General features: G+C 38.5%; 1 protein-coding gene and 1 non-coding gene across 2 annotated transcripts in view; both read right to left on the bottom strand.

Moving 5' to 3' along the window:
- The window catches only part of LOC146164776 (uncharacterized), a 70,177-nt gene that overhangs the window by 15,931 nt on the left and 39,501 nt on the right, over nt 1-14,745 (bottom strand). The window contains exons 11-18 of the mRNA XM_083381729.1: nt 14,084-14,254; nt 13,189-13,365; nt 12,668-12,847; nt 11,521-11,697; nt 10,742-10,921; nt 9,630-9,809; nt 8,870-9,049; nt 594-769 (exon numbers count right to left, since the gene is read on the bottom strand). Of these exons, the coding sequence (XP_083237855.1) occupies nt 594-769; nt 8,870-9,049; nt 9,630-9,809; nt 10,742-10,921; nt 11,521-11,697; nt 12,668-12,847; nt 13,189-13,365; nt 14,084-14,254 (1,421 nt within the window). The remainder of the gene's footprint in view (nt 1-593; nt 770-8,869; nt 9,050-9,629; nt 9,810-10,741; nt 10,922-11,520; nt 11,698-12,667; nt 12,848-13,188; nt 13,366-14,083; nt 14,255-14,745) is intronic.
- Nucleotides 8,528-8,604, bottom strand: Trnat-ggu (transfer RNA threonine (anticodon GGU)). The gene has a single exon. It is a non-coding gene; the product is annotated as a tRNA-Thr (tRNA).

Genomic DNA, 14,745 nt, shown 5'->3' with positions numbered 1-14,745 from the left:
ACGCAGTCATTTGTAGGCACTAGTAAGGGGAAAATGGCCCGGTCGAACTGCGAATATAGATTTTCGGAAAAGTAGAAAAGACTACTATTTTGTTAACGTACTAGACACGCATTTAAGTTTCGATCCTATCGCCATAAAATTGCCACGTTACTGTTGAAAGCCTTCAGCAGAGACACTTGCTTTCCACAAAAATAAAAGTACAGTTTCTGGCGGAAAAGTCACGCCTGTCTGTAATTCATCAACGCTGACGTGCATACAGTTTTGGGTGCAATGTGAACAATGATATGCGAAACTATACCATTTACTTTGCAAAAAAACTTTTCTCGTTAAATAGTGCCACCTGATTCTGAATAAGACAAATACGGTTATCAAACCACATTGCCAAAAAAGGGTTCGAAATCTACAAAAACAATATATCCTCAAAAAATAAAGCCGTCCCATAAAGCCTTGTTAGAGATGTTAAAACTTGGTTGATCAAAAGCGAAAAAATAATAAAATGACAAAACATTTCAAAAACCAGCAAAAAAAGTGTACGAAAAAATAAAAACAAACTTACTGGTGGGCAAAGGCGTCGCCGCAATCTTCTTAGTGACGTCACTCACAACGTTGATGGGGGGTCGCAGGGTGACGGCTTCTGTCGAGGCAGGGGTCGGTGACGTAGTAGTGGTGGGGGTAGTGGGGCTCGGTGAGGGGGTTGTGGGGGTCGTGGTTGGGGCTACGGTCGTGGTCATTTTGGTTGTTGTGGTCGAAGTCGTGGTTGGAATATATACTGTCAAAAATTACTTATGTTAGTTTTTAATTGATTTTTAGCTTAGTTCTGCCTCGTTTATTTTGAATTTTAAACAGAGGTATGCAGTTGGTTTAATGAAAATTTGTAAATAAAACTGTAGACAGAGCTTTTCAACATTGGAGTCGAGCAACTGTGTTTTAGTGTCTCGACTATACATCAATTCACACAAAGACACAACTCTTAAGTGAGTTTCACATTACTTGAAAAAAATTAGTGCAAGAGCAGATAGGAGTAATGTTCCGTTTATCACTGTCAAAATTAATAAGGGTTTAATTGTTTAAAAGGGATGTCAGATTAAGAATAAATTCGGCATCTGCCTTTTATAATCTTTTGCTATAAATGTTGTAAATCTATTTGGTGCTGTCGTCAATTTAAAATTTCGTACATTGGTTTATTTTTAATTTCGTTATGCGTTTGATGAAATTGTACGTAAAACTGTATCTTATTGCATAGCTTCCAAACATAGTGGAAGAGCAACTTGTTTTCGGAGTCGGGCTTATGGATATATCAATTCACAGAACACACAATTCTCCAGTGAGTTCAACATTACGTGAAAACAATTTAGGCTCCATATTGTTTGAAATTAAGAGCAAATAGCGAGTAATTTTTCGTTTATCACTGTCAAAAGTTAAGTAGTTGATAGTTTAATTAGTTGAAAGGTGTGTCAGATTAAGACAAATGTTTGCATCTGCCTTTTATCCTCTTCTGTTATAAATGCTGCAATTTAATTTAGTGCTGTTGATTATTTTAAATGTGTACAGTAGTTTTATCTTTAAATTTTGTGCAGTGGTTTAATGAAATTGTATGCAAAACTATTGCTTATAGCAGAGCTTTTCAAAGTTAGGGTCGAAAACCATGTTAAGAGTCGCGAGTATGGATACATCAACTCACACAAGACAAAAATATCAAGTGAGTTCAACACCACTTAAAAAATATTAGTGCAGAAGCAGACAACGAGTGACGTTAAGTTGTTGAGAGTTTATTTAATTAAATGTGGTAGATTAACAAATGCCATGTGCCGTTTATCATCTTATGTTACAAATGTTGCATTGTGCTGATGCTTTAATGAAATGCGTTGAAGCTGATAAATCCGTAAAACAGCAAAATTATACAACTTATTTATATTAAAATTGCTTTCTGCTTTGACTGAGACGTCTTGTCCTGAGTATTAAGATTTACTTTTCCTATAGTCACCCAAATTTAACTCACGCAGTATAAAATGCTAGGTCGTTCTAGTAATTGAATTGCTCGAGTCAACGAAACGTTCCACATAAGGAATAAACGTTGTGGCTTGCACAAAACATAGCAGGCGTGTCGTGCGTGTGAACACTTATCCAACGTATTTACATCCTTGTTATCAAAAAGTCGGGCAAGAGGCCACAGACTGATCCTATCCCGGGGCCATATTGGTCCAATGATGAAACAAGGTACTACAGAAGGACAAAGTACATGATAAGCATTTGTCGTGCCATTTTATAAAATGAGGCAGTTTACCTTTACCAAGGCTGGCTGAAGGGTTCCTTCCACTGTAGAAATTCAGACGTTTGTTTACCTAAGCAGTCCGGCGCATGTTTTAGACATTACAAAACTCTTACACTTTGAAAAAAGATGTTCTGTCACAGAAAATCAACATTTAAAGTTAAGAATCGATTCTTAACAAAATTCATTAAATGCCTGTGCAATTTTTACGAAATGTTTCGCAGCTGGCCTGATCTACCATTAATCTAGGTTTCCCAAAAACCATTCGGGCTAAACAAATACGGAAAACAAGAGTCATGATGTGTTTCGCAGTGCTAAGACTCGTTCTAGTTAAATAAACAAACCCCACCCTATATTCTAGAAAGTCAGCCTAGCGCAACGAATAACTAATCAATACCGCAATCCTAACAGCACGAAAATTTAAGTAGTAAGCTGGTACACAGGTCAACTTCATCCTTCAAGCCTCGAGATTTCGATTAAAGGTCACAAAATTTCTGTTTCTTTAGAATTCACAAAATGTTCTGTTTCTTTCACAAAATTTCTGTTTCTTTAGAAAAGGAAATACTTGTACACAACGCTAAACGAAGGACCTAAGTTTGTTTATCGTTTTTTATTTTTGTTTACCAACACCTAACACTCACTCAGCTAAACACTTAACTTGGGTTGAACATCGAAATAAGTTAAACACGAAAGTTGACTTAAAAGTACTAAACTTGAGATAAACAGACTGAACTTGGGTTAAACAGCAATTTTACGTCAAACAATGAAGTTGACTTCAAAAGAGTGAATTTGAGTGAAGCAGACTAAGTTAAATTAAACTGGCTTAAGTTGAGTCAAAAATACTGAACTTAAGTTAAAAAGCCTGAACTTGAGTTAAAACACATAATTTGAGTTAAAAATCGAAATTTAGTTAAACGCCAAACTTGAGTTAAAATCAGAACTCAATAATTCGATGGAAATCCCTAACTGCAAAGTTAGCAATATGCTGCTACAACCTTAGATTGAAAACTTTTAAACGGCGGTCAGTACGGTTAGCGACTGACGTAGCAAAGTCTTACGACGCCGCCATCATATGGCCAATTACAAAGACGCTTCCGTCAATTTCGAGAGGTGCTGGCTTTCTTTTCCTTTATTCGCCACTCAAGTGGTTTCGCGCCCGGGCGTTCAAATTGCGCCGCTCCCGCATTTAAACACAGCTTAGCACCCTGGGCGTCCTTCAGAGCTCAGCAAATTCACTTTCGCAACGGGCAGGGGCGGGAAAAGACAAAAACTACGAAATTTGTCAGTCAACAACCGTTTCTGTCCGCAAAGCGCAATCACTGAAGCGAAAAAGGTTCACATCTGGCGAATCGTTTTCGCATCTGGACTATTTCAATGTAAGACATTTTTATCTGGTTATATGGCTGTGTGAAAAACATCCTGTCCAGCATTTGAGCAGTTTTTTCAACCCTAGGTCGCTTTCTAGTAAGGCGGCTCCTTTTGATTCGCCAATCTGTTATAATTCAGAGTAGCCTCTTGTGAAATCGAGCCTGAAAACAACAGTATCGGCTGACTAATAGTTACCGCGCGTCGCGCGACATTCACTGCCCGTAAATGTACCGAACGGCGCTAAGGTTTCGTTTAGTAATGCCCTTGTCTAAAATTTACTATTTCTGGCTTCGCGTTGGGGTACTATAGCTAGCTGTGGAGGCTGGCCTAAACACGAAACACTAACGAAAACCAAAAAAATGGGAATCTTCATACAGTACAGACCAAAACTTAAGTAGTGTCTATCTCAAAACACGACAAACTTAGGTAATAGCTCTATTGACCAACCTAAACACCACAACTGAAATACCATTTGTATTGACCAACTTAAATGCGGCAAACTCAGGTACTATAGCTCTACTGACCAACCTAAATACGGAAAACTCAGGTACTAGCTACATTGACCAACCTAAATACGGAAAACTCAGGTACTAGCTACATTGACCAACCTAAATACGGAAACTCGGGTACTAGCTACATTGACCAACCTAAATACGGAAACTCGGGTACTAGCTATTTTGACTACCCGAAACATCGAAACTCAGGTACTAGCTATGCTGGACAGACTAAACACGACATACTCAGTTACCAACACCACATCAGTGTGATCCGTTCAGTCTGTCGTGACCCTTTTTGTTGTGGCTTCCCTCCATGTCGATGTGCTACAATCCACAACCTTGTCGCATAAACACAACCGCCACAAAATTAGCTGTACACCTTTTCCGGCTACATAGCAGTGGTCACAGATATCCGGAATTATTCTAAACTGTCACAACATACAAGAACCAAAACATATCGACTGAAAAGCACACCAGGCGAGTCTTCTGTCGTTTTTACCTAGAATATAGTCCAACACTGAACTTGGGTTAAACACCAAAATTGAGTTAAACTCCGAACTTGAAATAAACACAAAACTTAAAAAGACTGCACTGGAGTTACCAGACTGAACTTGAGTTAAACAGCTTTCCGTATGGCGCGCGAGTCGTGTAAGAGCAATGACATACACGCGCACGACCTTGATATTTCGCAGCTAAGTCGACGACCCTCTGGAGCACAATGAGGCACCACGACCGAACCTAAACCAACAGCCCTCTATACTAAAACAAGCACAGAATCATAGGGTAGAGGCTTCCAGACCGCAGTGATCTAGCCTTGCCTTGGCTGCTGATGCCAGTCAGTCAAGTGCAGCTTTATGCGACGCTCAAGCCTTTCTCCTTTTACGCTCTAGACATAGAAGCGTTTGCCCGCAAGATGGCCGCCTCTGACGCAATTCGAGAAGCTTGGCCGACGGAAAACCGCTCAGGGTCGTATTTCGCGTTATGAAATATTTAGACTGCGGAAACTAGGTGTGTACGTCGTTCTATCGGCGAATAAACGTGTAGGAACGTTACGGTTGAAGCTGCTTTCCGTTTTTTTACTTTCCTTTCGACTTGGTCTGTTTACTGTGTTCGTTAATGTTTAATTTCGTGATTACTGATTATACAGGTAGATTGCGAAAGGGCGTTTTGTATGCCGTTTTTAAAGGATATGGATTTTCCCTTTCGACTGCAAACACCGTTAAAGCTATACAACATAATGTGTAACCGAAAATACATGAAATAACTCGTCCTCAAACATAGTTTGCCAAAATGGACAATATTTGCAAGGTCGAATTTAAGCCAACTGCAACACGCTTAACTTTATTTGGTTTTACTAATTCAACTTTCGACAGTTTACTGAATAATAGTTAAAATATCGCACGAAAATCAGCATGACAGTAATGACCTATATGGAAATTGTGTGAAACCCATAGTGAAAACTAGTCGTTTAAACTTTTTGTGATTCCGACAAACATAAACACTACATAATAAAAACTTCATCTCTAAACAATGAACAAACAAAATCTAGTCGTATTAGGTGTGTTAAAACATCCATCATCGATAATTAAATTTCAATGCCAGACAAACACTGGAGGTAACCTTGCCAGCTAAGTCTGCGAAAAGAGAGCCTTACCTCAAGACGGCTAATTAATATTTAACTATTCAAAAATGTCAAGCAAACCGCTATCAACATAGGAAGAAGGTTATTGCAGGAGCCATACATATTCCAACACAAGTACAGTAAACAGCAGGGAAAAGCTCGATGATGAATTTTTATGACAGTGGAAAATGCCATTAAATCTCAATGCAATTTTAAGAATGCAGTCACCCAATTGCAAAGGAAATTAAATAATAAAATTTGTTATAAACAAAAAAATTCTAACGTAAAGCTTTAACGCAAAATTGATAGTTCCAAAGAGAAAATTAAACTTTTGAAGATAATTCGTAATTGATTTTATATTGTGCTTTGTGGTTTTAATTTCCAGCCTCTCTGCCTATATGAAACCACGATTGCCTAATTATTATTTTTAAGGTTGTAGGTTCAGAAGAACAGTAAAAAAATCTGTAGACAAAATGTAATGCGAGAAATGGCACTTACCTTCAGAATGGGAAACCCCATATCCAGACATCTCGTCTGACTTGGCAGGTAACCGCCAAGCAAAGTTGGACTTTTCAATACAGAAATACAACTAAGTTTTATTAACCTAACAAGTAAAAATAAAGCATTTGAACAATGTGGCAATCTAAGGGGCAATAAGCTATAACTTAATTCCATCATTAAATTAGGAAAAGGGTAATACCTCTGCTGATCTGACTAAAGAATGTATCAGATAAAATAAACTATTCCTTCGGCATACCTTAATAATACTTAATAAAACCTTTAAGTTAGTACATAACATTAAAATGTCCTTGTAAGGCATCGAATCTGTAGTGTATATGTTCATCTTAAGCGTACACAAAATAGGCTTACAGCAACCACACCCAATTAGAACTGGTTCTTAGCTAAATCAACCGATGCCATGAATGCTGACGTTATCAAAAAACAAGATTAGATCCAACTTTGGCTTTGAATGCATCCACACCGGTCTGATGGGATAGCGATTTTCGGCATACTGACCGCACTGCAGTCGTTTAACTACTGATCAAATCGTCGAGCGATGCAGAAGCCATAACTAGAGCAAATATCAGATCGGCATTAAAACATATTTCTAGTTTGCAGATGCCGTAAAGACGACTCGACCTGTGCTCTTAAAACGATCGTGGCTCGCGGTGATCAAACAACAAGTTTTCCGGCGTCTTTGAGGACAAACACACAACAATTCCCGAGGCCATTAATCAAGGCATTTTCTGGTTGGGAAAGGTGGTAAGCGGCTTACACCAGACCTTGACGCAATAAGCAAGGCGTGATTCACCTGCAATCGACGACTCTTTCTTAGTAAGCAAGGTGCCTTTCTCGTGTTTATAGGAATTTTAACAATGTAATTTTACTTTGAAATAACAAATGTAATTTCAATCAAGTGCAGATCGAATATCAATGGCAAATATTCATTTTTTTCGAAAAATCATATAATTTAGGCTTTAATATAATCACAAACAATGTTTTCTTTTTAGCTTACATAGCCATAAGAACAAAACGGCCTATAAAAATCTTAAAACACAATCTAAATAATAGCTAGACATTTCTTTCGAATAACAGATTCTGCCTGAATCCGAATGGTGTACAGAACTTAGTAAACCGAAAATCCGTATTTCGCTACTAAATATTTATCGTCTAACTCGATCAAAAACCTTAAATTGGTAATCTCTTTAGAAGAGAAAATCTCAAAAACAAAACAGGACATTCTTAGCGTTTTCAAAAATTCCTCCTTACGGCTGCATAAACGTGGCAAGTTCAATAAGCCGCAACTATTACCTACTCTATATCAAAACAACAGTGAGCAGTACAGATCCGTCTTTATAAAGGAACCAGACAACGTTAAACTTTCCAAGGGCGGAAAATTGCCCGTCGCAAGTGGCTCCTTTTCATGGCGGATCTGTATCGAATAACAGTTGATTTCACCGCCGGTTTCTTTTCACGCGCACGCCCCTTTGTAACCCTTCGAGCAATTAAATTAGGAGCGGCGTTTTGCCTTTTCGGAAGAAAAAGAAAGCAGCGCGCTTCCAGTCAATGGCCGGAGATGCTATCAAAGAAATATCGGAACTTAGCACCGGGGCTCGGGTGTTGCTGTGTGTGTGTGCGTGTAATTTTGGACTGCAAGCCACTAATAGCTTAATCTCGTAATCGCCACAATACGATTTCAAATAAAGCGCTAAACCACCGAAAGAATCCTTTTCCTGAAGTGATGTCGTATTGTGAATTCAACTAGTTTGTTAGGCTTTGCATTTCAGTTTGGCATTCTTAATGTCCAGACAGGCCAGTGGGTAAATTGGAGAATGTTTTACTTGGTTATACACATAGGCTTGATGCGAAAAAGGACGTACCCTATCACTTTCCTCGAAAACATACCGCACTCTCGAAGTTCACAAATTGTAAAAAAATCTGGGAATTTTTGATAACAGGCAAACTTTGTTAACAGGTAAAATTTAAAAACAAAACAGACCAATTTAGAAGTCGAAATTCAGCAGCAATATAATTTTAAAAACAGACAAATTTGCGAAACATACAATTTTTCAAAATAGCAAAATTTACCAAACCATTTTAAAAACGACACCTCAAAACCAAGCTTAAAGCCAAGTATAATTATAAAATCAAGCAAAACAATTTTGTTAGATAGAGGCGAAATTTCGCAGCGAATACTTCTTTATTTATTTTCATCGCAACCTTACCAAATCTGTCGATCAATGATGTAAGAAACCATGCTAGAAAACAACTAGCCTGCAGTGAGGTTCGAACTCACGACCTCTGGCCATACCGGGACCAGTGCTCTATACAAACTGAGCTACACAGGCTAAGAGGGGAGAGAGTCTAGAAACAACAATACGCCAACACCTACTACATTCTTTTAGTACAAGGAACTTCACATTTACAAGGTTCTAAAGCAAAACATAAATCAAAGAAAGATGCACACACATACGTGTACAACAATTGTGATCTATCCCCTCATCAAGTCAAAAATATAAAAAAAGAATTGAAATGCACGTAAAAGCACAAGCGCGAGTAAAAGGCGGTAAGAATAGTGACGTCTAACATTTCCAATATTTTAATATAACTCACCGCATTTTGGCGCCGGTCCTGACCATTTCTTGGTTTCGAGGCAAGTGACGGAACTGAAGCCAACTCGTTCGTATCCTTGAGCGCAGAGGAAGCCACACTGGTCGTCCACGTAGTGCGTAGTTTTCGACTCGCACAGCGTCTCTCCGTTGTTGATAGGCGCGATTGAAGGACACCTTATTTCTGCGAAAAAACAACAAGTTGTATAGGTTGTGGGTTCGACGCTGAATCAGTTTGAGTTGGTGCCGGCTGAAAGAAATGGTGTTTCGCTTTTGTTTGAAAGAATTTTTTTTAACTTTCTCGATTTCTGTGGTATTTATTGCATTTTGTGATGTGGGTACCCACATAGATAGCCCAAACGTTGGAGGAAATAAATAGGTGCCGGAAGACCTTCTTTTTTGATATCTCCGATGCCATGGTTCCTGTTAGCATCAACAGCATGTCCATTTTTTTTAACTTTACTGCACCCACTTTATTCTTAAGCTATAAATCATTGCTGCAATGAAAAATAATAACAATGAATTGCTTTTAGTTGAAGGGCGAAATAAGAATATAGAAGTGTTTTTTGTTGCTTAGAAATCGATACATTTCGTTTGTTTTCATTAACGTATAGTTCGGTAGGGTCACATGCCCATGATATAGACACAATGATTGGGCAAACAAAAAAACCTTACGCCGAGTTTCGTCTACAACGTAAAAGCGTCGTATTTTATCAGTTATTTGTCGTTCTTTTTAAGTGTTACTTTTTTAGCCTTGGCCTTACTTGTGCAGTTGGGCTTCTCGGCGGTCCAGGTCCCCTGGGCGGTGCAGGAACGCTGGGCCTCCCCGACCAGTTCGTAGGCCTGCTCACAGTGGAAAGTGCATTTTGAACGGTACTCGTTGGACCGGTCGCAACTCTCGGTTCCGTGCTTCAGATTGGCCGTGTTGTCCGGACACGTTATCTCTGAAAAACGAATACCCGTCAGTGACGTCACAAACGCGTTTGTTCGCCTTGCGAGTTTCGAACTGGCCTTGTTTACGTTTGAAGTTGTTCTGTCTCTTTGCGGTTGAGTTTGGGAAAAAAAACTACGCAGCGGGTTACTGTGGAAACTTTCGGGTTATTCGAAACTGATTGCAGCATACAGTAAAAAGTGAGATGCTTTGTTGCCGTGCATCATTGTTTCGAAAAAATAAAAATATAGCATAAACAGTAAAACCAGCATAAAAAAATAGTGCCTCCGCAATTTTTATAAAAGTTGAACAAAATAAATTCTAACAATATTTTATGGGAAAAAATCGTGCTCAGAGCGCAATCTCAATGAATCTAAACTATATAGTGCAATAGGTGCAAGTCGGTGCCCAACCAAATCATACGGCGCGACACAGGGTTTGGAAACAGTAATCGGTCTATCGATCGCCTTATCGTGTTCTATGGGCTATTTATTTTATTTTTTAGAAAGCGTACGTGTTTTTTGTTTTTTTTGTTATTCGGAGTAAGCTACAACAAAATAATCACAAATCGCTGGTGTTAAGGTTGGGGCTGCATAAGATGGCTTTGAAGTAATACCAGCAAAAAAAATCGTTAAAAAATAAAAAAAAATCAGCAAAAAATGAAAACAAAACTCAGCAAAAATGAAACTATACCTGCGAAAAAAGAAACTTACAAAAAAAAACTCAGAAAAAATGAAACCATACCAGTGAAAGAAAAAGAAAACTCAGCAAGAATGGAAGCCATACTAGGGCCCAAAAAATCAGCTAGAAATTGAAACCATACAAGCGTAAAAAACAACTTGCCAAAAAAAAAAAAAAAAAACTTAGCAAAAACAAAACCATACCGGCGGAAAAAGAAAACTCAGTAAAAAAGGAAAAACAAAAACTCAGCAAGGTAAAACCCACTTTTGCAGGTGGGAGCGGTGCGACTTGACCATCCGTCGGCGTTGCACCTGGTCTCAGACGTCCCCTTCAGACTGAAGCCCTCCAAACAACGGAAACTGCACACCGAACCGAAGTTGCTGTCGTCCAGGCAGTTCACGCGACCGTTGCTCGGGTTACTGAAGTCGGGAGAGCAAGTAATTCCTACACAAGTAACCGGTTTAGAACTGCTGTGGAACTACAACTTAACCATCAGGCACCAGTGAAATAAAAGCAGCAAAATATTAATTAGAATTTCACATAAAAAGTAAACACTAAAAATTGAACAAACCTAATATAAAATATAGACAAAAGTTTAAAAACACGAGTAAAACCAGGATCAAAAGGAATATATATATATATATTTTTATACTGGCATCGTCAGCTCGTATACGTAAAGTAAAATACATATACATAACAAAGTAATAATAAGTATAGGCGAATATATATATTCCTCTAAGTAATATCTGATCCTGATTTTACTCGGGTTTCAAACGTTTTATTGTTCATATACTTGTCAGCGGAACAGTGATTCGATTACCTGTTCAGGCAATCTTCTTCAGGGCAAATTAACTTGTAACCTTGCAGAAACGTATATATATATACACTTATACAGTGAAGAAAAACGACGAAAAACCAAGGTGGCAAAACGAAGCGTTTACTCTGACAAGTTGGTATAAACCGCGTCACAACAAAACGATATAATATAAAATAAGAGATAGCAGTCGGCGGCAAAATCAATAGCAAACTAAACACGCGCTTACTTTCGCAGTACGGGAGGTTTTGGCTGGTCCAGGTTCCGTCCACCTGGCACCGGGCGATGGAGGTTCCGATCAGGTTGAAGCCACGATTGCACGAGAAGCTGCAGTTGGACGAGTAGTAGAACTGCTTGCTGCACTTTACGCTGCCCTCCCCTAGGCTTAAGGCGGGACAGGAAATACCTTAGACAAGAAAGGAAAAGAGTTTTGTTTTTGTTTTCGCCAATATGACATTAAAAATTTTGTTTGAAACACTGATTCGGTGGGCTGCGATTTGTTATAATTTCGTAGCTGACCCGTTGCAATTGTTTTGGTATATCCACAGTCCCATACCAGCATAAGAGCTATAAAACTAAAAATACCACCAGAAATATCTAATAAAACAACTTTAAATTTAAGTTTAAGTTTAATTAGATGCACAGATTTTATATCTTTGATTAGTTTTCCGATTTCTTTAAAGATTAAAAAAGTGTTGTATTTGCCTAAAGCAGAAAAACTGGTCGGTTTAGAAAATCTTCAATCAAACGTAGAAGTCTAAGCTTCACTTACGATTGCACTTCTCTTTTGTTTTTTACCACCCCCAAAACAGTGTTGCAATGACTTAAGTCAGTTCCAATGTGACTTGACTTAAGTGGACTTATGTAAGTTTGTAAATTACTTGACTTAAGTCGTTTCGGTAAAATGACTTGCCTTGATTCAAGCCTTTTAATGACTTGACTTGGACTTAAGTTAGTCAGTCAAATGACTTTGGTTGAAATTAAGGGTTTTTGAAAACACATTTTTTGTTGGACATTAATAATAATAAGGCTTGAAGAACAGGCTCGGTGGTTTCTGATTTGTTTAAATAATTTCGTAGCTGACCCGTTGTAACTGATTTACTTTCCACAGTCCCATAAAACAGCAAAAGTACTATAAAATTAAAAAAAAATATGGCTAGAATTACTGGAGAAAACAACCGTGCATATAAGTTAGACGGAGATTTTCAATATTTCACTAGACGTTTGATTGACGTTTAACACTATTTTTACTACATATAAATAGTAGTAACATTAGGTATTACTACCCCCCAAACAACCAGTGTTACCCAGACCAAAAATGGCGGTTTACAACCCACAAACAAAGGTAGAAGAACCCTGTCATTTCAAGTACTTACGATTGCACTTTGGTGCTGGCAGGTCCCATGCCCCGGTCTCGGTGCAGGTTAGCTTGTTCTCGCCCTCCAAAAGGTAACCCTCGTCGCACGTGTAAATGCATTCGCTGCCGAACTGGTCCGCGGAGGTACAGCTCACCTTGCCGTTGGAGGGCGCTGTCGCCGAAGTGCTGCACCGGATTCCTGAAGAAAATCGAAATTATTTGTTAACTCTAATTGAGGCGATTGGCAAACTTGATTTTCGCCAATTTTTTTCCGACAGCTAAACTGGAAAAAAATATGATAAAAGCTTAATGAAAGTTTTTTAACGAAAAAATTAGAAAAAAATAAGATTATATTTGCAGCAACAAATCCAACCGAAGTAAATTAATTTCAAATAAGAATTACAAACAACTACAAAAAATAACTCACTCTGAAAAGCGGGTATAAACTGCGTCACAACAAAAACAAAACAAAAATTACTCATTCTAACAAGTTGGTGAATCGGAAAATGCTTTTAAAGAATATTCACAAAAATGACTCACTCTGACAAGTTGGTGTATCGGTGCTAGTCCAGGTTTCGTCTTTCTGGCAGTGGGTCTTGTCGGTTCCCAGCAGGTTGAAGCCCTCGTTACAGGAGTAGGTGCACGAGAGGCTTCCGCTCGACGTACAAGTGATCTTGCCGTTCACCGGACGGCTCGGGGTAGGAAAGCAAGACAATCCTGAGAAATAGTATAAGTTCAATTTATTTTGCATTTGAAAACAATATATTGCAGCAACAGCATATTCAACGAATAGTATAGTTAGCATTTTCCGCCTTTTTGTGTTTGTTAGGTCACGCCCTCTGGTTTTAAATAAAGTTGTTTAAGGTTTCGGGATACACTTTCTGCTACTTGAATTTTAATTATGGTTTTATATTCAGTAGGGGTGTACGATAATATCGGATCGGCGCGTATATAACCGGTGCTAAATGATAGTATATGTACTTGTCCGATACTTGGATGGTATCGGTGGCGCTACCCGATTCGTAGAGTAATTTTCGCCATGATTCGTCATCTAGCGCAGTAATCTTGGCTTGAAAGGTAAATTTATCAAAACACATTCGGTTTAGAACTTTGGGTACCGAAACTTTTTAAAGACCTAAAGCCCCTTTGTTGTGAAATTGTTACCACACAGAAACTCTGAGCAAAGAAATAAATTACAGTAATACATTTTCTGTATCTGATTCAGCAGCCCCACACCCCCCATTGGAACATCTCTCGCACCTATTGGGGGTGCGAGCAACCCTGGTTAAGAAACCCTGCTTTAGAGAAATATAACTTGTCATCCTATAAAATAAGAGATGTTGTGCAGACCACTTTAAACCAACTAAAAGACTCCCATGGATCGAGAACCACAGATCCAGATTTAGAACTTATATTCAAATTTTTCGCCACTTACTCTCGCAAGTCGGAGTCTGCTCGGTCCAGCCTTGGGCGCCGCAAGTGGTTTGCGTGGCGCCGTAGATGTTGGTGCCGTCGTTGCAGGTGAACGAGCAAACCGAGTTGTAGAGGTTGCTGTCGCTGCAGTTCACCTTGCCCCTTCGCAGGTTCATGTTGCGGCATTTTATTCCTGTTAAAGAGAACGAGCAGGAGTTTTTAACTTGTCTGTACTGTACCAATCGGCGTTCAAGTTGCAACCTTCGTGTTCCAAAAGCGAACAGTTTTGATTTTTAATTGGTACCAGACTTGGACAACTATAGATAGTTCTGTTTTTCTAATTGAATTAATTAAGGTAGAATGCTGCTAATTCTAATTCTAATCTAATTTGTGAATTGCTTGAGTGCTCTAATTCTAATCTAGTCTAAATTGGATTTTACAAAAAATGTTTTTTTTATCCAACGGCATTTTTGGTCTCTAAGTCGAAAAAAAGAGTTTGAATCAACGCTCGATTTTTACAGACTGAAAAGCACTGGCTGTGCCAAAACGATAAAAACTAGCGCACAAATATTTACCATTCACACTCCTATAAGAATAAATTGGGAATAAACTAATGTAATTTCTAGTTCATATATTAAGCCCGGCAAAAGAAGGACAGTAAATAGATTTTATTTTGATGCGAAT

This window comes from Ascidiella aspersa, chromosome 2 (assembly GCF_963924565.1).
Source record: "Ascidiella aspersa chromosome 2, kaAscAspe10.2, whole genome shotgun sequence".
NCBI lineage: Eukaryota > Metazoa > Chordata > Ascidiacea > Phlebobranchia > Ascidiidae > Ascidiella > Ascidiella aspersa.
The sequence above is the reverse complement of the archived record's forward strand: the minus strand, read 5'-3'. Positions and strand labels throughout refer to the sequence as shown.